Source organism: Scyliorhinus torazame, chromosome 10 (assembly GCF_047496885.1).
Source record: "Scyliorhinus torazame isolate Kashiwa2021f chromosome 10, sScyTor2.1, whole genome shotgun sequence".
Taxonomy (NCBI): Eukaryota; Metazoa; Chordata; class Chondrichthyes; order Carcharhiniformes; family Scyliorhinidae; genus Scyliorhinus; species Scyliorhinus torazame.
This window is the reverse complement of record NC_092716.1, coordinates 222270593-222293599: the sequence shown is the minus strand read 5'-3', so window position 1 is coordinate 222293599 and position 23007 is coordinate 222270593. Positions and strand designations below refer to the sequence as shown.

General features: G+C 46.5%; 1 protein-coding gene and 1 non-coding gene across 7 annotated transcripts in view; one reads left to right on the top strand and one right to left on the bottom strand.

The window, feature by feature from the left end:
- The window catches only part of tub (TUB bipartite transcription factor), a 589124-nt gene that overhangs the window by 147294 nt on the left and 418823 nt on the right, over window positions 1–23007 (bottom strand). For all 6 annotated transcript variants that reach the window (XR_011933096.1, XM_072466438.1, XM_072466434.1 and 3 more), the window contains exons 2-3: window positions 18186–18237; window positions 8614–8776 (exon numbers count right to left, since the gene is read on the bottom strand). Coding sequence is in view for 5 of the 6 variants with exons in the window: in XM_072466438.1 (XP_072322539.1) it covers window positions 8614–8776; window positions 18186–18237 (215 nt within the window). In the remaining variant the exon portion in view is untranslated. The remainder of the gene's footprint in view (window positions 1–8613; window positions 8777–18185; window positions 18238–23007) is intronic.
- Window positions 18801–18994, top strand: LOC140384991 (U2 spliceosomal RNA). The gene has a single exon (XR_011933260.1). It is a non-coding gene; the product is annotated as a U2 spliceosomal RNA (small nuclear RNA).

Below are 23007 nucleotides of genomic sequence, written 5' to 3'. Positions count from 1 at the left end.
CTCCACATGGGCTATTCCCAAGATAGATGCAAGGTTCTTTTTTAGGATGTCCCTATCAATCTTACTAACCACCTGGACGTCGTTTGCACTGAGAAAGTTCCCAAAAGAAATCTGCTTGGCGATTCTGCGGTCATCCACGTGGGAAACATGGCCTGCCCATCCGAGTTGACTTTTCTGGAGGGTGATCTCCATGCTGTTGAGTCCACTCTGTTGGATAGCATCATTGTTTGTGATTTTGTCCTGCCGTCAAGTTCTCATGATGTTCCTCGGGTGTCTTTGAAGTGGTCCAGAGCTTTGATGTGGCTCCAGTTAGCAGATTCAAAATTCTACGGCATGCAGCAATGGCCTGGTAGATTTTTTTTAGTTTAATGTTATGCTGATACCAGGCACGATCGTAGAGTCAGCTGTTGGCAGAATTTGAGTTCTGGATGCACGTACTGATCTTTTCATCAATCGTGGCTTCTCTCAAGAGCACACTATCAAGGTATGAGGATTATTCTGCAGCCTTGAGACTGGTACAATCTTCCTGACTCCCAAGTGCTTTCTTTACAAGGCAACAATGGTGTTAAAAGGGAAATTTGAGATGTGCGAAATAAAGGTAAAACTAAAGGGAAGGAATTTAGCAACCTTTTGATGGAAGGGAACAAGGAAAATAGGAAGGCAAAGTGGCCTGGAAGAGAGCTATAATGACAGAAAACATAACAGTAATCCAGTCAGTTAGTAGGCTTGCATTTCTAGTCACAATAGGATATAAATAATGTACACGTACTACAGGAATCAGTTTACTCAGATACAATAAACAAAATAAGTTACTTGCATCAATTTATGAGAATGATGATCAACTAAAATGTTTCCAATGAAATATCTCTTCAAAAGAAATTTGAAGATAGGTCATGTAGAGATGCGCACAGACAGTTTTGAAGGATAATCACCTCTTCACAGAAGGTGTCTATGCATAGCTATGACAATGACAAATATGTTCCTTTACAGCCCGTTCATCAAGGGGCTGGAGCATAACAGTTCAAAGCCTAATCAAGTAGAGGAGCTTTTTTTTTTTAGTTTCTTTGCTCACGATATGCTGCACTAATAAAAATAAAAGTGACCCTGAAGATGTGGTACTATTCTGGCAGTACAGGTTCAAGGAGCTGTCAGTGAAGCCTATCCCAGATGGAAAGCAATGATAGCCCAGAACCGCGACAGCAGAAATTGGAAAACCAATTGTTGAAGGAAATGTTTTGATCATTTTGAGAAGGAGATCGATTGGCTTATCAATCTTTCATAAAAATTCTTAAAGTGATGTGGCTGTCAGTGGCAAGGCCAGCATTTGTTGTCAATCTGTAAGGATGACAGATTTCCTTCCCAGAGGATATTAGTGATCCAGATGGGTTTTTGAAACAAGCAGTGATAGTTGGCATGGTGACCATGTCTGAATCTAGCTTGAAATTCTAGATTTATTAATTTGAATTCAAATTTCATAAGGTGTCATGGTAGGATTTGAACCCATGGTGGTTCAAATTAGCCTGGGTTTCTGCATTACTATTCCAGTGACATTACCAATATACCGTCTCCTTCACTAGGTAATGAAACCCACACCTGCCATCAATGGCATAGATTCCATTGGGCCTATTTTCTATGAAAGCATGGAACCTTGCCATGGACATATTCGCTTGATATGCCCATGATCATGTACCCAACTGGCACCAATCCCCCAATCTCACCGGAAACAAAGAGCCACATGAAATAAGGGGGTCACCCACCAGATCAAGGTTTCATTGCGAATTCTTGGCCCAGGCTCCACGCACATATCAGGCTTTCCATCAGTTTGTCAATTATCTCTATGGATCTGTATTACAGAGATTCTCTGAACAAGTGATTTCTCTGGAACGACTTCATCTTTTTTCAAAAAGAATTAAATATCTAAGGTACCCCCCGTGACACACCCAGATAGAATCATAGAATACCTACAGTGCATAAGGTGGCCATTCGGCCCATCAGTCTGCACCGACCCTCTGAAAGAGCATCCTGCCCAGGCCCACTCCCCCGCCACATCTCCACAACCCCACCTAACCTTTGGACACTAAGGGACAATTTAGCATGGCCAATCCATCTAACCTGCACATTTTTGGACTATGGGAGGAAAGTGGAGCACCCGGAGGAAACCCACGCAGACACGGGGAGAATGTGCAGACTCCACATAGTCATCCCAAGGTCAGAATCAAATCTGGGTCCTTGGCGCTTTGAGGCAGTGTTAGCCTCTGTGCCAATTATGACCCTTCTTTTCAATTGAAATTGGGTTCCATAGCAACAGTACGGAAGAATTGGCAGCTTTGAAACGCTGTTCTCCCATTCATGTATCAGTTATTAGAATAAGCTGTGGTCTGTTACATTCAGCAGGCATTTATATTCCTATTCATCAAGAAATAATGCTTTTCTTGTTGTTAGATATGGTTTGTCAAGCAGAGAATGTCTGGATTGCTTCTATATCACGATTCATTAGACATTTTTGGAAAAATTGCAATCATTGAACATTAATGAATATAAAAATAAAGTGTAAATGACAATTGTGTAGGGATTTGAAACAGTCTGATTTATTATGTTAATAAATAAACAAAACTGTGAACAAATGAAACATTGTAAATCAGTATCTAGTATAATGTGAGAATGATGGTGACCGAGATTAGGAGCAGGCCATCCCCACCAAAGTTTTCCTGAAGCTACTGCTATAAAATGTGGCCTAGACATCAGAGCTGCCCAAGGTAAAGGGTCCATTATAGGCACCAAAAGAAACCGAATGGGCCACAATGGACTCAATAAAAGTAACTAACAAATTACTCAAGTAGGAATAGGTCTGCTAGATCTTCAAAATGTATAGAAATGTCATTTATGGCATTGATTGCCTCTATACTGAAAAACACATTTAACCAAAAGACATTCTGATTATATAACCCCCTCAAATGTGTGTCACCTGGAAAACCAATATAAAGGCACCAAGAGTGATCAGAAAAGATAAACACAATAATGTGAATTAATAGCTGATACCTTATATGCTGGTAGTAGACATTTAAAGTGGAGCAAGTCACATAAGGTTGACAAGGTGCAGGTAGGGTAAATATTTTCATTTGAAAATGAACATGATGGCTACCAACTGTTTTATGGTGGAAATGTTGCAAAGCTGACTGAACTTTGGTGTAGTGTCTCAGATGTGTACAAAGGCTAATGCAATGTCAAATCTCAATAAAAGTTTGGTATGCAAATCTTGGAAAGACGACCAACTTTACAAATGTAACGAGGAAAATATTGAAATCTTGTAGAGCTGAACAAAACGGGGCTAAATTCAAGATATCTGACTTAAATGAAATCTTATGGGTCTCAAGATGCAGTTACAAATTGCAATATTAATAAGCTTTAAAGAGAGAAACAGAAGGTATCGATGGTGAGATTCCCCAAGACCAGTTCCAGGTCCCCTTCCATTCCTAATATTTATTTCTGACCTTGACAAATATGTATTAAGAAGGACCTCTGAGCTTGTGGGTGATATGAAGTAATACTGGTTAGCAGGAAAATCTGAGGTTAGGATTCTGTTACAATTCCAGTTGATGTTATAGCTGGATGGGAAGATCTCAGAATGAAACCCCGGCTCAAACATCCATACCTTTTTTCAAGATAATGTGGAGGAACAGAGTCACAAATCTTAATAAAAGTTTGATGCACAATTCTCGAAAGGATTTGTAACTTCACAAATATAACGAGGAAAATATTGAAATCTTGTGGAAGTGAACAAAAAGGGGCTAAATTAAAGATATATGACATAAGTGAAATCTCACGGGGTTCAAGATGCAACTGTCTCTTTAACTCTGAACACTTTGCTTACTTTCCCCTTGAATTCTCCTGAATAATACTAATTAGTTTTAACAATAATATTTTTAAAAATTAAACATGAAAAGCTGGATTATGATACAATACTCCTTTACTCCCCCTTATCTTAAGCTATGTATGGATTACAAAGTACATCTTAAATTGCAATGATTTTAATAACACATAAAAAGGTGTCCCCATCAGTGCATTTAAGCACACAGGGTGACTGTGGTAAGACACAGTCCTCTCTGAACCCAAGTGAATGTCTGTGGTGGTCTCCTCAAAATCACCCCAGATGATTCTTATACCGTGAGCACCTTGTTTCTGGCTTCCACGCAAGTAATTTCCAGGTTTTACACCTCCTCCTTCAAGATTTCTTTGTCTTGACTATGGTATAACTGTTCACAATTGCTTTAACTCTTGATTCCCATTCTCTATTTAAATGGCATCAAAGTTTGAATTTACCTCTGAAGTCTGCTTTCCCACTTTAATTCCAGTTATTTCAATTGTCTCTTTAACTCAGAACACTTATATTTCTTTTCTCTTGAATTCCCCTGAAAATAATCTTGCTCTCTGTTCTCTTAACTTCAGTCTTCCTAAGACATTCTCTTTGTCCCAATTCCCTTGTCATCTGGACTGCATTTGGTTCTTTGGGAAGTCTGTCTCCTTGCAGCTTCCATGTCCTGTTCAGTCATTCTTCTCCAAGCAAAGTTGAACAATGTTCACTTCTGGTGTACTATCTTCAACTGCCAACAAATTCAGCAAAAAACTAAATTCCAAAAGTTTTTCCACCTTAAAAGGACCCCATTTGCTAATGTGAATGATTTTAGAGCTATTGGATTATATTGGATTATAAATATGTGGCACATTAAGAGTTAAAAGCCTGGATTATAGTGTGTTTGACTGCAGTGGTCATGTTTTTAAAAGAATCTTGTTCTGCAAGACCAGAAAGCTTTTAGAAGATATCATAAAAGCCTGGGCTAATGCACTGTTGTTTGAAGAGGGTGAGTCCTTGGGGAGTTGATGTTTCTTCAGTTTGGGAAGATTATGTAATTGATGGGTGGAGCTAAGGCTTTCAGGAATTTTGAGAAATGTTTTGAGTTGAGTTCTGTTCTGGCTAACACGGAGTCCACAAGTAAGGTCTTTTGCTCTCAGTAGGATAGTTAAAAAAGATTAATGGCATTTAAAGCAGTGCAGACATGTCAGAGGATAAGGGGGAAGCTGAAACAAACCAGTTGAAACAGCTTTTTTAAGACATGCAGTCAGTGTCTGGAGGGCTTCTATCAACAGCCAAATCTGTTCTGGAAACAAGTATTATTCTGTGCCATTGGGATGTGGGATGGATTGAGAGCTCTATTCTTTTATTTCTTGTTGCTTAGTTGGGAAGAGAGATAGTAATTAAGGGTATTATATTTACTGTATTGAGTAGTATTGCTTAAGGGGTAATTGTTAGCTATTTTCAGGTGTGGCATTAAAGAGTTTAATATTGTGTCAATAACGTTTTGTTTGAAAATACTAAATCGCTCTTTCTTCATGCAATCACTCCTGGAACAAAGTATTCTTTCCACACAGTCTTACAAACTAAATGAGGGTTTCGCTCCAGTGTCCTACCACTGTTGGGGTCTGGTCTGGAATCGTAATACAAAGAAATCACTGCTACCTCTGCCAGCCTCTATTTACTCTTCGTACTGTAATCCTCTCGAAGCACAATAGAAGCACAGTTGGTACTGAACCAACCCCTACACATACAAAGATTTTTGTCCAGCATGAATATAACTATAGGTTTTACTTTTCCTTACACAGAAACATTGAATTAAACCCACTTAGAAATATATCTTATTTCTAATGTTTACCAATAGAAATATAAATGCCTTAAAACTACCTTTGTTTTCCGAACAATCCTATTGAAACTCAGCTAAGAATGTGAACGGCAAGTAACACTGTCAACAATTCATCTTTAACTAGGAATGTTATGCAATTAAATAACAATTTGGACGTAAATTGAGCATTGAAATTTGACTTAAATAACTTTTTTAAAAGATAGATTGATGTAGTTACTGAACAGGCGCATAGTTGAAATTGAAAAATGTGCTTTAACCTAGCTTTTGGTGATTTAGCTTGGAAAAATCCTTATGGAAAATTATATCTGATAAATGAGATTACACCGGTCTTAAATTGTAGCTTGTGTAATGTTTAGAATGGTGTATTGTGAAATTTGGGCTTTTTGTGGGTTCTTCCCGTTTATTTTTTCATGGGATGTCAGCATTATTGATTGGCAAGGCCAGCATTTGGTGCCCATCCCTAATTGTCCTTGAACTGAGTGGCTTGCTTGGCCATTTTAGAAGACAGTTAAGAGTCAACCACATTGCTGGAGTCACATGGAGGCCAGGCCAGATAAGGACGGCAGATTTCCTTCCCTAAAGGACATTCATGAATCAGATGGGTTTTTAACAACAATCGCTAATGGCTTCATGGTCACCATCATTGAGATTAGCTTTATATTCCAGATTTTATTAAATTCCATCATGTGCCATGGTAGGATTTGAACCCTTGCCCGCAGGGCATTTGCCCGAGCTGTGGATTATTAATTCAGTGGCATTACCAGTATACCACCATCTTTCCAATTGTTAAATAAAAAAGAACGGTGCAGCAGGTCAGTGAAAGGCTCAATGTAGATCCTGAATAATGGATAACCAAATCTGATTATAAAACAGTAGTTTAATCAGTGGGTTTGAATGATGTCTTTTCCTACAGCAAAACAAAAACAGTTCATGACAGTCTCTAAAATGTTACGGTGAAATTATCCCAGGATGTTATCTTTATTATTATAACTCCATTCTTTTCGCAATAGGAGGAAACAGTTATTGTGCTTTGAGTCATTTTCTTTTTGCTGACTGGATGCATCAGGTTCCTCCCCACCAACGACGTGTGCTGGCCTTCAAACTGAAAGATTAATGACTGCGATGTCAAAGTTGTGGATTTATTGTGCATTAATCTGCAGCTAATCACCCGCAAATTCTTTGGCCGGTGAATGTTGGTTAATTATAAAGAGAGAGATTGGATATAATTGAAACATTCCTGACATTAGGGAAGGGAGGTTATAAAACTGTAAACTTATTCCTGGGAATTCACCGCCAATAAAAAATCTCCTTCCAAAGTTTATATATAAAATGGTTCAGTTCTGTCATTCCAGCTATGGTGATATGAACAGAGAAAATGGAGAATGCCACACTGTGAACATCAGCTTTCTAACACTCAAAAAGTACATTTTCCTCGCAATAAAATTAAAATAGCACAGAATAATGGACATTGATATTGGCAGACACCATTTTCGACCTTTTGCTGCCAGTATTATGTCTAAAGTGAGTGCTGTGTGATCCAATTTTCAGGTCTGTATGTATAAGGAAAAAATGCTTAATATTTAACACCTCAGAAATGATTCTGGACAGTTGAATCTCAACTCAACAAGTTCTGTTTATGAAAAAGTTCATGTCAAGTAATTTTAGCTTCGCACAAGTGCCAAGCAAAGCCCATCTCCAACAAGAGACAATCTAACCAACTGCCCTTGACATTCAATGACATTAACATCACTGAGTTCCTCACTATAAATATCCTGGGAACTTATCATTCATCAGCAACTGGACTGAACCAGCCTAAGGAATACTGCAGTTACAAGAGTAGGTCAGAAGCTAGGAATTCTGCAGTGAGTAATTCACCTCCCGACACTTCAAAGCTTCTCTACCATCTACAAGGCACAAGTCATAAGTGTGATGGAATATTCCCCATTTGCCTGGTTGAGTGCAGCTCCAACAACACTCAAGAAGCTCAAAATCAGCCAGGACAAAGCAGCCGATTTGATTAGCAACCCAACAACACAGTAATCATACACATCACCCACCAACAGCACACAGTGGCAGCAGTGTGTACCATCTATGAGCAACAACTGGTCAAGTCTCCTTCGACAGCACCTTCAAAACCCACAACCTCTACCATCCAGAAGAATTAAGACAAATTGCCCTTCAAACCACAAACCATCCCAATTTGGAGATATATCACCGTCTGTCGCTGTTGTTGGGTTCTAAATCTGGAACTCCCTTCCAAACAGCAGTGTGATAGTACCTATAGACAACAACGGTTGAAGAAGGAGGTTCACCACTACCTCTCAGGAGCAATTAGGGACGGGCAACATATTCTGGCCTTGGCTGCGATGCTCCCATGAAGGAATATATGAAAAAATTGAGCTTCTTTGCCTAGACCCAAGGAAGTGTGCAATTAATCTGGTTATAATTGGGTTGGACCGTACACACTATTGGCTGTACAAATTCCTGTTAAGTGATTAGCCTTAAAAATGCATCTGGATGAGTACTTAAATCACCAAGGCATAGTAGGCTATGGACCAAGTGCTGGCAAATGGGATTAGTATAGATTGGTATTTGATGGTCAGCATAGGCATGGTGGGCTGAAGGGCCTCTTTCTGTGCAGTATGACTTTATAACTCTAATGCGTGGCATATTTTCAGCATCATAATGCTGAACTGGTGTACCCAGCTGGTGAATCATTGGTTGACTGCTGCCTACTATGAGCTTTACCGTCTGATGATAGAAACCATTTTCTGAATCTTAAAGAAATGAATCATCCAATCATTTGAATAAAACAACGTAACTAACACAGAGAAGAAGAATTTAAATGCTCAAAACTTTAATTATCAGGTTATGTGAACTAAGGTACACATAAACAGCATAGAGTGCACTGGCTCACCATGGTAAATGGTACTGCTGTTACTGTTGAGATAAGATTCAACAAGGGGGGCCTGCTCCTCCGATTGCTTCATTCGGCGAGTCCGTGATCGGCTGTCGACATTTGACTGGACCATCAGGGGTTCCTGTCGCTTTTTCTTTTGCTTTTGTTCCAGTAAAGCACGCTGCGGAAAACAGATGTCTGTTAATCATTCAGGACACTCACATAAAATACTTTTGTCTGCCACAGGTTTTGAGTGAACTTTAGACCTGTTCACTTAACAAAGTAATGACTGGTATGGGTCAATGGCTTCTTCGTATTGAGGCTTTGATGTGTTAATTAGCATAAATCTGTAAGGATATATATATATAATTTTTAAAAAAGTTTTCTTCTGATTTCTGAGAACATTTTTCAAAATGGCTATATGTGTATTGAATGAATGCAGTAAAGTCACTGTTCGCAGGATCCCACAGGGATAACACATGAAGAAAATGAAAGCTGGAGATGGCACTCTAAGAGTGCAATCCCGATTTTCCAGACTGTGCTCTTTTACAGCACGACTTCTCCTTGCATGTGGGGATCTATGAAATTACTTTTATAATATGGCTCAAGTTATAGTGGAAGCTGAGGAGGGACGCTGGGAGAGAGGGGTGTAAGGGAATGCTTGGTAGTGAAGAAAGCCAGAGTAATCCTCAGGATGATTCCAGCACAGTGGGTGGTTTTGACAGAGACGGAGTAGAGCTGGTAGAGCTTGTTGTCAGTAATCAGACAACTTTTCCTTGATTGCTGCAAACATTGGGAATACTCCCTTCTCAAGATTGAAACACTGCACTCTGCCGCATTTCAATCAAATATTGGCCCAGAGTTCCATTGAGTGCTGCCCTGATTTCTGGCTCCAACTTCGGTGGGAACTCGGTGGAATTCCCAAAGGAATTATACAGGTCTTCTCTGAAGGGTCAGCTCATTACCTGTCCATTAACAAGAGATAATGACAAGGAAATAATATCAGCGCATTTAAAAAGTCAAAACGTAATCCATCAGAGTCAGCATGATTTTATGAAGGGTAAATCCTGTTTGACTAATTTGCTAGAGTTCTTCGGAGATGTAACAAGCCAAGTGGATAGTGGGGATAAAGGTGTTTGATAAGGTGCCGCACAGAAGGTTAATACACAAGGTTAGATCACATGTAGTTAGGGGCAATTTAGTGCCTTGGATAGAAGATTGGCTGATGGACAGAAGACAGAGTCGGGATAAATGCGTCTTTTTCTGGATGCCAAAATGTAACTAGTGGGGTGCCACATTGTTGGGCCCCAACAATTTATATTAACGACTTTGATACAGGGATAGACGGTTCTAATGCCAAATTTGCAGATAACACTAAAATAGGTGAGACAGTAAGTTGCAATGAGGAAACAAGAACCTTAGAAATGGATATCGATAGGTTAGGCCAAAATGTGGCCGACAGAGTTTAATGTTGATATGTGTGAGGTCATCCATTTTGGTTAGAAAAATAGAAAGGTAACATTATATCTAAATGGGGAGAGACTTCAGGGTGCTCTTCTGCAGAAGGATCTGGGTGTTGTAGTGCACGAGTCGCAGAAAACTAGCATGCAGATACAGCAGATAATAAAGAAAGCGAATGGAATGTTGGCATTTATAGCTAAAGGAATAGAGTATAAAGGTAAGGAAGTGTTGTTGCAACGAGACAAGGAAATGGTGAGACTGCACCTTGAGTATTGTGCATTTTTTCCAACCCCTTATTTGAGGAAAGATGTAGTGGCACTGGAGGCAGTTCAGAGGAGGTTCACGAGATTGTTTCCAGATAAGAGGCGTTTGTTTTATGAAGAGAGATTGAGCAGTTTAGGCCTTTACGCTCTAGTGTTAGAAGAATGAGGGGATTGATGTATATAAGATGAAAAAAGGTATGGATAAAGGAGACTTGGAGTGGATGCTTCCTCTTGTGGGGTATTCTAGAACGAGAGGTCGTAGTCTCTGGATAAGGGGTAGCAAATTCAAAACAGAGATGAGGAGAAACTACTTCTCCCAAAGGATCATGAATCTGTGGAATTTGGTACCCCAGAGTGTGGTGGATGCTAGGACAGTGAGTAATTTTAAGGAGAAGTCGTACAGATTTTTAGTTAGTAATGGGTTGAAGGATTATGCAGAATGGGCAGGATGGTGGAGATGAGCCAAGATGAGATCAGAACTGCTAAATTGCCTACTCCTGCTCCTAGTTCTTATGTTCTAAAAAATAACTATTCTGTCTAATTCCACCTTCCAGCTCTTGGTTTGTAGCCCTGTAGGTAAGAGCACCTCAAACACAAATCTGGTGTTCTTGATTGATAAGGGGATTTCTTGATTAACAAGTTAAGGCAGTAAAATGGGGATGAGGAGCATATTAGCCATGATCAAATGGCTCTCGCACTCCACCTCCCGCCCTCCGCCTCCCGCGCTCCGGCTCCCGCGCTCCGCCTCCCGCGCTCCGCCTCCCGCGCTCCGCCTCCCGCGCTCCGGCTCCCGCGCTCCGCCTCCCGCGCTCCGCCTCCCGCGCTCCGCCTCTCGCGCTCCGGCTCTCGCGCTCCGCCTCTCGCGCTCCGGCTCTCGCGCTCCGGCTCTCGCGCTCCGGCTCTCGCGCTCCGGCAGTCGCCCTCCGCCTCTCGCCCTCCGCCTCTCGCCCTCCGCCTCCCGCGCTACGCCTCTCGCGCTCCGGCTCTCGCGCTCCGGCTCTCGCGCTCCGGCTCTCGCGCTCCGGCTCTCGCGCTCCGCCTCTCGCGCTCCGGCAGTCGCCCTCTGCCTCTCGCCCTCCGCCTCTCGCCCTCCGCCTCTCGAGCTCCGCCTCTCGCGCTCCGCCTCTCGCGCTCCGCCTCTCGCGCTCCGCCTCTCGCGCTCCGGCTCTCGCGCTCCGCCTCTCGCGCTCCGGCAGTCGCCCTCCGCCTCTCGCCCTCCGCCTCTCGCCCTCCGCCTCTCGCGCTCCGCCTCTCGCGCTCCGGCTCTCGCGCTCCGGCAGTCGCCCTCCGCCTCTCGCCCTCCGCCTCTCGCCCTCCGCCTCTCGCCCTCCGCCTCTCGCCCTCCGCCTCTCGCCTTCCGCCTCTCGCCCTCCGCCTCTCGCACTCCGCCTCTCGCACTCCGCCTCTCGCACTCCGCCTCTCGCACTCCGCCTCTCGCACTCCGCCTCTCGCACTCCGCCTCTCGCACTCCGCCTCTCGCACTCCGCCTCTCGCACTCCGCCTCTCGCACTCCGCCTCTCGCACCCCGCCTCTCGCACCCCGCCTCTCGCACCCCGCCTCTCGCACTCCGCCTCTCGCACCCCGCCTCTCGCACCCCGGCTCTCGCACCCCGGCTCTCGCACCCCGGCTCTCGCACCCCGGCTCTCGCACTCCGCCTCTCGCACTCCGCCTCTCGCACTCCGCCTCTCGCACTCCGGCTCTCGCACCCCGGCTCTCGCACCCCGGCTCTCGCACCCCGGCTCTCGCACCCCGGCTCTCGCCCTCCGCCTCTCGCCCTCCGCCTCTCGCCTTCCGCCTCTCGCCCTCCGCCTCTCGCACTCCGCCTCTCGCACTCCGCCTCTCGCACTCCGCCTCTCGCACTCCGCCTCTCGCCCTCCGCCTCTCGCGTTCCGCCTCTCGCCCTCCGCCTCTCGCACTCCGCCTCTCGCACTCCGCCTCTCGCACTCCGCCTCTCGCACTCCGCCTCTCGCACTCCGCCTCTCGCACTCCGCCTCTCGCACTCCGCCTCTCGCACTCCGCCTCTCGCACTCCGCCTCTCGCACTCCGCCTCTCGCACTCCGGCTCTCGCACTCCGGCTCTCGCACCCCGCCTCTCGCCCTCCGCCTCTCGCCCTCCGCCTCTCGCCCTCCGCCTCTCGCACCCCGCCTCTCGCACTCCGCCTCTCGCACCCCGCCTCTCGCACCCCGCCTCTCGCACCCCGCCTCTCGCACTCCGCCTCTCGCACCCCGCCTCTCGCACCCCGGCTCTCGCACCCCGGCTCTCGCACCCCGGCTCTCGCACCCCGGCTCTCGCACTCCGCCTCTCGCACTCCGCCTCTCGCACTCCGCCTCTCGCACTCCGGCTCTCGCACCCCGGCTCTCGCACCCCGGCTCTCGCACCCCGGCTCTCGCACTCCGGCTCTCGCACTCCGGCTCTCGCACTCAGGGTTTATGGGGAGAAAGCAGTAAAATGGGGATGAGGAGCATATTAGCCATGATCAAATGGCGGAGCAGATTCGATGGGCCGAATGCCTAATTCTGCTCCAATATCTTAAGGTCTTATGGTCAAAGAGTGTTGATTTGATGGTAAACACAGGGGCACAATCTACCCAAATGGGAACAGAGACCCATAGCACGCAATTAGCCAGGTGTTTCCCAGCGCTCGGAGTACCGGGAAACACCACGCTATCGGATGGCCATTCAGATAGATTGGGGGTCTCAGTGGGGAACATGCAGCCGAGGCAACACTTAGTCATCTTTTCTGCACTGAAGAGCTTTGCACACTGGATCTCCTCAGTGCAGGGAACCAGATCTCTCGACACCCCGACGCAACCCCTGAACCCCCTCCAAGCCTCAACTTACCTTGGCCCCCTCGAACCCCCCCCCCTCCCCACTCAACTGCACAGGGCACACCTGGGCCTTGTCCCTGTCGCGTGGAAACTACTAGCTTGGCACCCTTGCTGTGCCAGCCTGGCATCCTGGTAGGGCCCCTTCCAACTGACAGTGCCACCTGGACACCTTGGTAATGCCAGTCTGGCTGCCCAGGTGGCACCAGCATTGTCAGGGTGCCGTCCAGCCTAGAGGGTAAGCACCTGAGGGCCTCCTATCCCCTGGGAGACCCCCAAGAGTCGCGTTCCATCTGGTCCCCTTTTGTGGAGACCAGCACTGAACGGCACTCGCCCGAGGTCTATAAGGCGAGACGGTTAGATCAGCGGCCAGGGCACCCGGCCATGCTGGCCGGTATAGGTGCCGGCAAGTGTTGCAGGATGGGGGGTCGGTCACCTTCAGGGTGGGGAATGAGGCCGGGTAACAGGTGTGTGGGCCGGGGTTGGTGCCAGGGACACAATGGTGCCTACTCATCCAGGCCGCCCTGAGAAAGTGGCGCAGTTTTTTCTGGCACTGCTGGCCAGTTCGAAATTGTTGCCCACTGCACTGACGGCTCTGCATGGCCCAGGCACAGCAAATGGCGGCGGTTGGCAACCTCCTTCTCGGTCCGGGGTAAGGGTCATCCACCTCTCCCCCACCACATGCAAGAGGGTCTCCAGCTCGGCGTCGGTAAAACCCGCGGCTGCTCTCCTTGCTGCCACCTTGTTGGCTGGGATGGCGTGTGTGGGAAGTGCAGTGTATACATGTGGCTGCAGCTTCTCAGCCTCCCGAGTGTCAATCACGGAACTGGCAAATCCGGCACCCTTTCTTATTAGAATCGATTGTGTTCCACGTCGCGCCGATGCAAGCCCATGAACAGTACCGGAATCAGTCTAGGTATTGCGCCAGTTTTGCTGTTTGTGAAAGGCCACAAATTCTGCAAAGGTGTCAACACTTAGTCTCAGAAACAGAGAATCTCGCTCCTGGGCTTTAGGTCTGTTAATTGCATTGAAATGACTGCAAATCAGCAGATTGTTTGATCCCGCCGGCATGGGGCGGGAAGCCCATTACGGCTGGCAGGCCAGGAGCAGAGACAGGTCTTTCTCTTGGCGCTGATCCCATTTTTGGCCCTACACGGGATTCTCCGCCCAATCAGGAATCCCGGTCTTAGCAGTGGAAATGTAGAATCCTACCTAGATTGGATAGGAAAAATGTATTTATACAGACAGAGAGGTCAATAACTGGGGGTGCAATTTAAAGTGATTGAGGAAGGATTAAAGGGACATGGAGCAGCATCTTTACACCCAGAGGGCAAAGGAAATCAGGAACCCACTAGCTGTGTTTCCCCAATCTACAACAGTGGGCCTGGAGTCACATGTAGGCCAGGAAAGGATGGCAGGATTTCCTTCCCAGAATGAATTGGTGAAGTGGGTAGTTTTTTAAAAGACAATTAATGATAACTTCATGGTCACCATTACTGAGACTAGCTTTCAATTCCAGATTTTATTAAATTAATCAAATTGTTACGTAAGCCTGCTCAGCTGTCAACAATGGCTATGTAAGTGGACCAGAGCCATAACGTTTTTAAGTTTTTAACACCGTCCGAAGAGGTTGATACATTCCAGGAGGGATAATGTAAGGAAAAGGGCTTGGTCATTCTATAAACAAGCTTTATTAAAACAAAAGAAAAAACAATATTTAAACTTTTAAACTTCAACCCTAACAACCCTAACAATAACAGATTACGTGTAGTTTCTTAACCTTAACACACCACTTCCCATTAAACTGCACTTTAACAGAACATGCAGCTCTCATTCCACTTATGCAGACAGGCAAAGGCATTTAATGAAGCACCTTTTCTTCTTTTGGGAAATTCGTTCTGAACCTTTTCCAAAGCGTGCCTCAATGACAACTCTCATGACCTCTCTTGGTCGATTTCCAAAGCCTTCTCTCTCCCTGTTCAAAACAGGATTATTTTTCTCTCTCTCTCTCTCTCTCTCTCTCTAAACTCTGCCAGCCCCTCAAACAAAGGTTCTCTGGGGTTTCCAGACTTAAACCTATCATCGTTATCTTAGCTGTTTGATGGCCCACTCCGGTTTATGCTAAAGAACAGAGCCATGCTATTGATTTCCAACTAACAGGCCATTGATGGACAAAGAGGGTATCAGACTCTAATGGGCTAAAAGCTGGTCAGACAGGAGAGTCCCGAAGAACAATGGATCGGGGGCATCCTGTGTATTCCCACCAATGAGTTTAAATCTGACAGGGACAATGTAACTCGGCTAGGTGCAGCTGTATCCCTCTGACTCTGTGCTAGCAGGTTTATTTCCTCTCAATTTAACCTCTAAATTGCCTGCTCATATCTGGATCCAGGTTCCTAATATATTCCTTGTGTAACAGAATTCAAATTCCATCAGCTGACATGGTGGGATTTGAACCCATGTTCCTAAAGGACTAGCCTAGACCTTGAGAATACTAGCCCAGTGAAATTACCTCTACGCCACTGTTCACTTTCTCCTCAGGGTAGTACCGCTGTTCCTCCTGGCCCCCAAGCAGTGATGAGGGCACTTACCTTTCCCCAGAGCTGTCCTCAACTTTTTAGGTTTGAGTTTTCCAAGGCTCGGGAAACACAGCCAGCCAGGGTAAACCAATAGATAGTGAGTCTCCCAGCCTCATTACAGTACTTAAAATGACAGATAAACTTGTGGGAGTGGATTGATTTACATCCCTTGTCCCTCCTCAGTTCAACTCCAAAGAGGGTGACTTGGAGTTGGATTTGAGATTTAAAAATGTTCACACCCCACCTGGTCCCAACCCCCTGGTTTTGGGGGGCTAGAATTCACCCCTGTGTCACTGTAAAACACTTTAGATATTGTGAATGTTTGCTTTATAAATGCCCCTGTGGAAATGCCCTACTGAAAAGGTACCAATGGAAATCGCCAATAATATCCAACAGCTGAACACAAACCATTCAAAGCTTAATTGCTTGGACAAGAGACTTGGGCCGGGGGTTTCTGGCCCCACGGGTGTGAGTTTCTCTGCTGCAGATATGGCAAACTATTCAAATCTCTGTTGACATTGGCGGGGCCAGAAGATCCTGTTGGTGGGAGGGTGTAAAATAGCTCTCCAGATGGGCTTATTGAGTTATAATGAGAATATACAGTTACTGTTTGAATCGCTGACAGTTGGAGAGAGAATTCACATGACAAGCCAAGTTCTGTGTATGTATTTTAAGCACATGGGGCATGATCTACTGGCCACGTCCCACCAGTACCCTGGCCAGACGGGGCTGGTAGATCCCGGGATGGCCCCCCCACCCCCACCCCAGATTCCAAACAGCCTTTATGCCTTGCTAGATCTAACCACGCACCTTGGAGATGGTGAGGCAGTGTAAATGAGAAAATGAGGTGACCCTGAATGAGTGCGGAGGTTGCCAGGTGCACAGATGGGCTGGACGGACGGCCTGCCTCCATGCACTGGCACTGAGTCGACATTTAAAAAATAATAATTATCTTTATTTGTGTCACAAATAGGCTTACATTAACACTGCAATGAAGAAAATCATCAATAAAACATAAAATAAACATCCAGGAATCGCTCCTCACACACACTCCCCCCTCCCCCCACACGTTCCCCATGCCAGACCATGACAATTCATGCTCCCCACCCATCACCCATGGCCCCTCTTAGCCTCCATGCCAACCCATACATTTCAACCACCTCTAAAGCCATTTTTAGCCCCTATGCGAACTTAGAGCCAACCAATGCCCTCCCACTCACCTACATACCCCGTCCATTTACCATGCTAACTCACCTATTAGCCACTGTGGATAGAACTCAGGACCCAGACTAAGCTGAGATAAAACAAAGTTCTTAAGCTCCTGTTGCAGACTTTCTTTTCAAAAAACATCTCTCTCACCCCTAAAAATCTAAAAATTTACTGCATTTAAATTCCTTCAACTCCATTATGCCTGAAGGAATAAAAAATCCAAGTGTTTAAACCCTTGTAGAAACAAGTATTCAAATTCATACTCCTACTTCAAAGAGTCTATAACCCCCTGTAGCTGTCAATCAAACAGTGAAATGGCAGGCACCCCATTGTGATAATGGACAATTGTAAAGTCAGTCATGCAGCACTAACCCAGTAATGGAAACCTTCGACCTATATTTTTCAAAGATTCAAAGGGAAGGAGTTTGAAATTCTTTGACAGTTTGACAATTCTTTTGGCACGCTCCCGGCCTGGCCAGCTCAATTGCGGGGATAGGCAGGTCTTCATCCTCCACAATTTTTATGGAGGTTGAACTAGCTTTTAAAAGGCTCGTGATTCATAGCAGAGATGAGGGTATCTTTAGAAAGGTAAGTGGGGTCTTACCCATGTCTGTCATGCCAATCTATGTCACTCCAAAGCCTCCCCCCACCCCCACCCCCCCCACCCCGCCCCCACCCCCCCGCCATATTCTCCATGCCAATCTATGTCACTCCAAAGCCCCCCTCCCCCCGCCATATCCTCCATGCCAATCTATGTCACTTTAATGAATACATCGGCTTGACTGGAGTGGGGGGTGGGGGGGGGGGGGGGGGGGGGTCAGGGTGAGCAGGGTTGGTGGGGAATGCAGTGGTGGGGGTGGGGGGTTTGGTTGGGGACGCACCATGCGGGGCTTGGTCTGAATGTTTAAAATAGTTTCTTTGGAGTTGGAGCTGTTCTTTACTTTCAGACTCTTTCAGAATATTTATGCGTTAGAGACTTAAATCCCTTTGTCGGATGGGTCCCAGCGCAATTGTCTAGGGGACGTCAGGCCTTATGGACAATTGGCGGGTTAACTTGCCAGGTTAACCCTTACATGGGAACTTTCAAGAGGGGTTCCCCAGTGCATCATTGGGTGACCCCACCCAAATCTAATGCTGGGGAGCCAGGAGGTTATTGTCCAATGTGTTTTAGCAAACTCTTAATTGAGCGAGAACAAGTCCTCCCCAAGGAAACCAAATACTGTCAGCTACGGCATGCATGGCACTATCCCTTACCTGTCTGTCAAGCTTCTGTTGTCGCAGGTTGCTGCCCTCATCGTCTAGAACACTGTGAAGTAAAACAAATACAAGTAATCAATATGTGTCCACTGGAAATTGATATAGATTGTGCAGACCCAGTCATCAAATCTCAACAGTATCAGAGAATCATACAGAGGAAGGCCCTTCAGCCCATCATTCCTGCACACTTTGAAAGAGATACCAAATTAGACCCACACCCCCGCCTTTTCCTTCTATGTCCCTATCATTTTAAATTTTGCAAGTAAGCATCCCGACATAGATCTCTGGTTAAGAAGGCCTGTGGGATTCTTGTCTTTATTAACTGAGTCATTGAATAGAACATAGAGCAGAAGGAGGCCATTCAGCCCATCGAGTCTGCATCGACCCACTTAAGCCCTCACTTCCACCCTATACCTGTAACCCAATAACCCTGCCTAACCTGTACGTCTTTGGACTGTGGGAGGAAACCGGAGCACCCGGAGGAAACCCACATACACGGGGAAAGTGTGCAGACTCTGCACAGTGACCCAGCGGGGAATCGAACCTGGGACCCTGCGAAGCCACAGTGCTATCCACTTGTGCTACCGTGCTGCCCTTAAGAAGAGCAGGGAGATCGCTTCTCGGCCTTTTGGCTAAGATCAAGTGTCTGTAGATTGAGCCTTTGGTTCGGATCTGGTGTGTCTCTCTTGTGGGGACCATGAATTCGATTCAGTTTGGGTTGGTTTTTTGGAGCGGGTGGGGAGCTGGATTGGGGGTTTGCCCCTGGCCCACACTCTGAGCCCTGGCTTGGTAACTCAGAAAAGGAAAAAAAAATTTAAAAATTTTTAAGAAAGAGCAGGGAGGTTTTGCTGGAGCTGTATAAAATGCTGGTTAGGCCCCAGCTGGACTTCCATGTGCAGTTCTGGTCACCACACTATAGGAAGGGGGTGATTGCACTGGAGAGGGTACAAGAGGAGATTCACCAGGATGTTGCTTGGGCTGGCGTGTTTCAGCTACCAAGACAGACTGGATAGGCTGGGGTTGTTCTCCCTGGAGCAGAGAAGGCTGAGGGAGGACCTGAATGAGGTGTATATAATTATGAGGGATATGGATAGGGTGGACAGAAAGGTACTTTTCCCCTTAGTGGACAGATCAATAACCAGTGGGCATCGACTTAAGGTAATGGGAAGGAGGTTTAGAGGAGATGTGAGGAAAATCTTTCTGACCCAGAGGGTGGTTGGAATCTGGAGCTCACTGCCTGAAAAGGATGGTAGAGGCGGGAACTCTCACAACGTTTAAGAAGTATTTAGATGAGCAGGTGAAACGCCATAGCATAGAAGACTAAGGACCAAGTGCTGGAAAATGGGGTTGGAATAGTTAGGTGCTTGATGGCTGGCCTGGACGCGATAGGCCAAAGGGCCTCCTTCCGTGCTGTAAGACCCTATGGCTCTATGACATCCAACTGAGAGAATGTGGCACGTTATTTTACAATTAATTCTTTTCTTTACCTGATTTGCTTCCTATTTGTTGTTAGTTAATGCACAGTGCTGCATTTTTCTGGAGTGTTTAGATTTCTTCATGTCAACAATAAAAACATAGGTAGCTTGACTGTGCCGAGGGAACTCTTCCAACTTCATTCTACCCAGATAAATTCTTGAAAAGGAAGCCAGGTGGTTGGAGGTGATGAGCTAAAGAGTGTTATCACACCAGGAAAAAAAAGTGCTCTAACAGCCCCTAGTATCCGATGACTTAGGTACGGGTTACCCCTGCCTGTTGGAGAATCTACCACAAGGCATTTGAAGGGCGAGAAGTAAAGTCAAGCGACAGAGCCTTTAGGCTCCATGTCAAAGATGGCAGCTCACATGCAACAGGAGTCTAATCGTAAAACCCGAGGTACATGGCCTGCAATTTTCCATCTGTCAACATCAATTGATAAAACAAAATCCACAGGCAACATAACCAGGCCTGGGAAAGCTTCAGTTAGCAAGCTTAAGGGTAAAGAAAATCATGTCACGAAAACAGCTGTCCACTGTTCTTGAGAAAAAAATCAGTATCAAATTTTTTAACTTATAGTAAGTACATTTGTCCTCGTCATTTTCCCACAAACAACAGATATTATTTTCAATGACAGACAATTTTGGCTTGTTCTATATAGAAGCGTTTGGACCTATCAAGTTTGTTTATGTGTTTATTCCCTTTGGTAAGGCCAAAACCTTTAAGGACTGGAGATGTATATTTCAGCTTCTGTTGAAACAATTATTTCCATTTGGAGAAAATGATATCCCATAGTAAATTGAAGAGAGACATAGAAACGTCTATGGGTTTCTGTAAGTGTGTTCATCTATGGTTAACAAGACATCTTGCACATTAAAAGCACTGCCTTTAGCATCTTTTGCAGGGGAATGATGGGCCGTGACAGTGTTCCGATCCCAGTGGATGTTTTCTACAACTAGAAGTTTCAGAATAAGGAAATGCCTTCCCTCTTCAATTACCTTTAATACATTTCTGTCATTTGTAATCTCTGAATTTATAGCAATTAAACCTTTACCTTCACAAGGAAATAAAGACCACATTTGAGAGAGAGGTTGCCTCAGGAGTGGAAGAAAGCTTCAGCATGGGAATGTGCTTGAATCTGATGTCTCTGACAGCAGGCTGCAAAGACAGCAGGCTGCAAATGGCCCTGTCGGCCATTTCTGGGAGCCTCGAACCGATTCTGTGGCCATCCGGCAATCAACCGCCTGGTGTCAGAATTTCCGGTCCTTAAGGGCGTAAATCCTGCCTCATAGCTCCGCTGGACAGTTGGCAGCCCTTCAGTTCCAGTAATGCCATGGGTGACCACTATTGGGACTGCACCAGGCCTGGTACAGAATCACGGATGCTGCCCTGGAACCAAGGTCAGCGGGGTCAGGCTCACCAGGGCCAGTTGGGAAGGCGCTGGCGAAAGGTAGTCGTTCGCTGGTGAGGATGGGGATGGAGAGGTTGTCGTGGGGTCAGCCCTTACTGCTGGGCGAGGTCCCCTCCATAGGCACAGGGTGCCTGATTAGAAGGGTTTCCCCAAGAGAGTATGGAGGCTGCCAGGTTTCACTGGGCAGTCTCCCCTCACCATTGGCAGGGGTCTTTAAATGGCCCTTAATTGGCCACTTAAAGATGTCAATGGACCTCGGGTTTGGAATGCTGCCCTCGACATTCTCCGTCGCGGAGATAATCGCACATTGTCGAGAGGTTGCCAGACACTGCATACCCACCTCCACTTTCGATTCTATCACCTCCTCTCACCTCCTGTGGGCTGGGTTCAATTCTGCCCATGGCCTGTGAAATGCACTATCATGAATAAAATAGTAGGTTGAAGCAGATTCTGTACTCTGGTGAAACATTCTTTCAGCTGTTCAGATGGTGATTTGCATGGTGTTAATTTATGTATGAGCCCTTCATAATGAGACATATTTACAGCTTCTTGTGATCCGACAAACATGGGGCGCAATTCTCCGCTCCCGGGACTAAGTGCCCACGCCGTCGTGAACGCCGTTGAGGTTCATGATGGCACGAAACGGCCCCGGTCTCGACCGATTCAGGGCCCAACAATGGGCTAGGATCGGGGCCGTGAGAAACTCGGGGGGCGTGTCGCTAAAGCACCGGGCATTGGCGCCGCATAAAAGCGGTGCCGCGTCATCCGCCGCCTAACTGGCGTCACCCGCGCATGCGCGGGCCAGACTCCTTTTGAGTCCTACTCCGGCGACAGCACCCCCCTCGCCCCCCCCCACAGGCCGCCCCCCCCCCCAGCGTTCCCGCGCTGTTCCCACCGGCAGCAACCAGGTGTGGATGGCGCCGGCGGGAAGCCGTCGTTTTGGGCAGGCCGCTTGGCCCATCCGGGGCTGGGAATAGCGGGGCTGGCGGAGAATCGCCATTTTGGGTGTCTCGGGCGATTCAACGGACTATGCCGCGCAGAACTAGGTAGTGCCGATCTCGCCGCTTGGGTGCATCGCGGGAGGGCGTTGGACCGGCCTCGCGTGAAAAAATGGCACCCCAGGCAATTCTCCCAAACGGCGCAGCATCGGAGAATCGCACCCATGGTTTGCGGAGATGTCAAGCCAATTTGAAATAAATGTGTTGCTACCTCTATTAAAAAGTATAAATAATTGCTATGTAAGGGTTGAACACCTCAGTAGAAATATCAATATATTGCTAAAATACTAAAAATATGTTATACACCAGAAGGACAGAGTTAGATTTACCGGCCTTCTTGCGCCCTACTTGGTGACGTGACGAGGCCGTTGAATCTCGCGAGAGGCCGCCCACAAGATTCGCGAAGCTCGAGACGTCTTGCGAGATTGATCCGAACCTCGTGAGATGTCACGGTGTGGATCTCTTTCTCGCTGGGCAAGATCCAGATATACATATTTAAATGATCCATTAGGCTCATAATCTGTCTGCGCCTTGGCCAGGTGCCATTTAGTACTGGTCCACACAAACGTGGATCAGGCATAATGGCACTGCCAAGGTGCCCAGGTGGCATTGAAGTTGGTAGTGGCACTGCCAGGGTGCCAGTGTGGCAGTGTCAGGTTGCCTGGGTGCCACTGCTAAGGGTCTGGACATGCTGATGAAAGGGGGGGATGAGAGGGTGTGAAGGGTGGGGAGGGGCTGAAGGGCGGGTATGAAGGGGCATCGTAAAGGATTGTGGGGGGGATGGAGTCCTGAAAGGGGGGTATGGTAGGCCTTAAAAGGAAGTCCCTCAACAACCCCATAGAGGCGTGGTGTCCTTACTAGGGGGGGTTGTGGGGTAATGCCCATGTGTGCGGGGATAATATTGCCCATTGGTGAGGGGGGGGGGCATCCCTTAAAA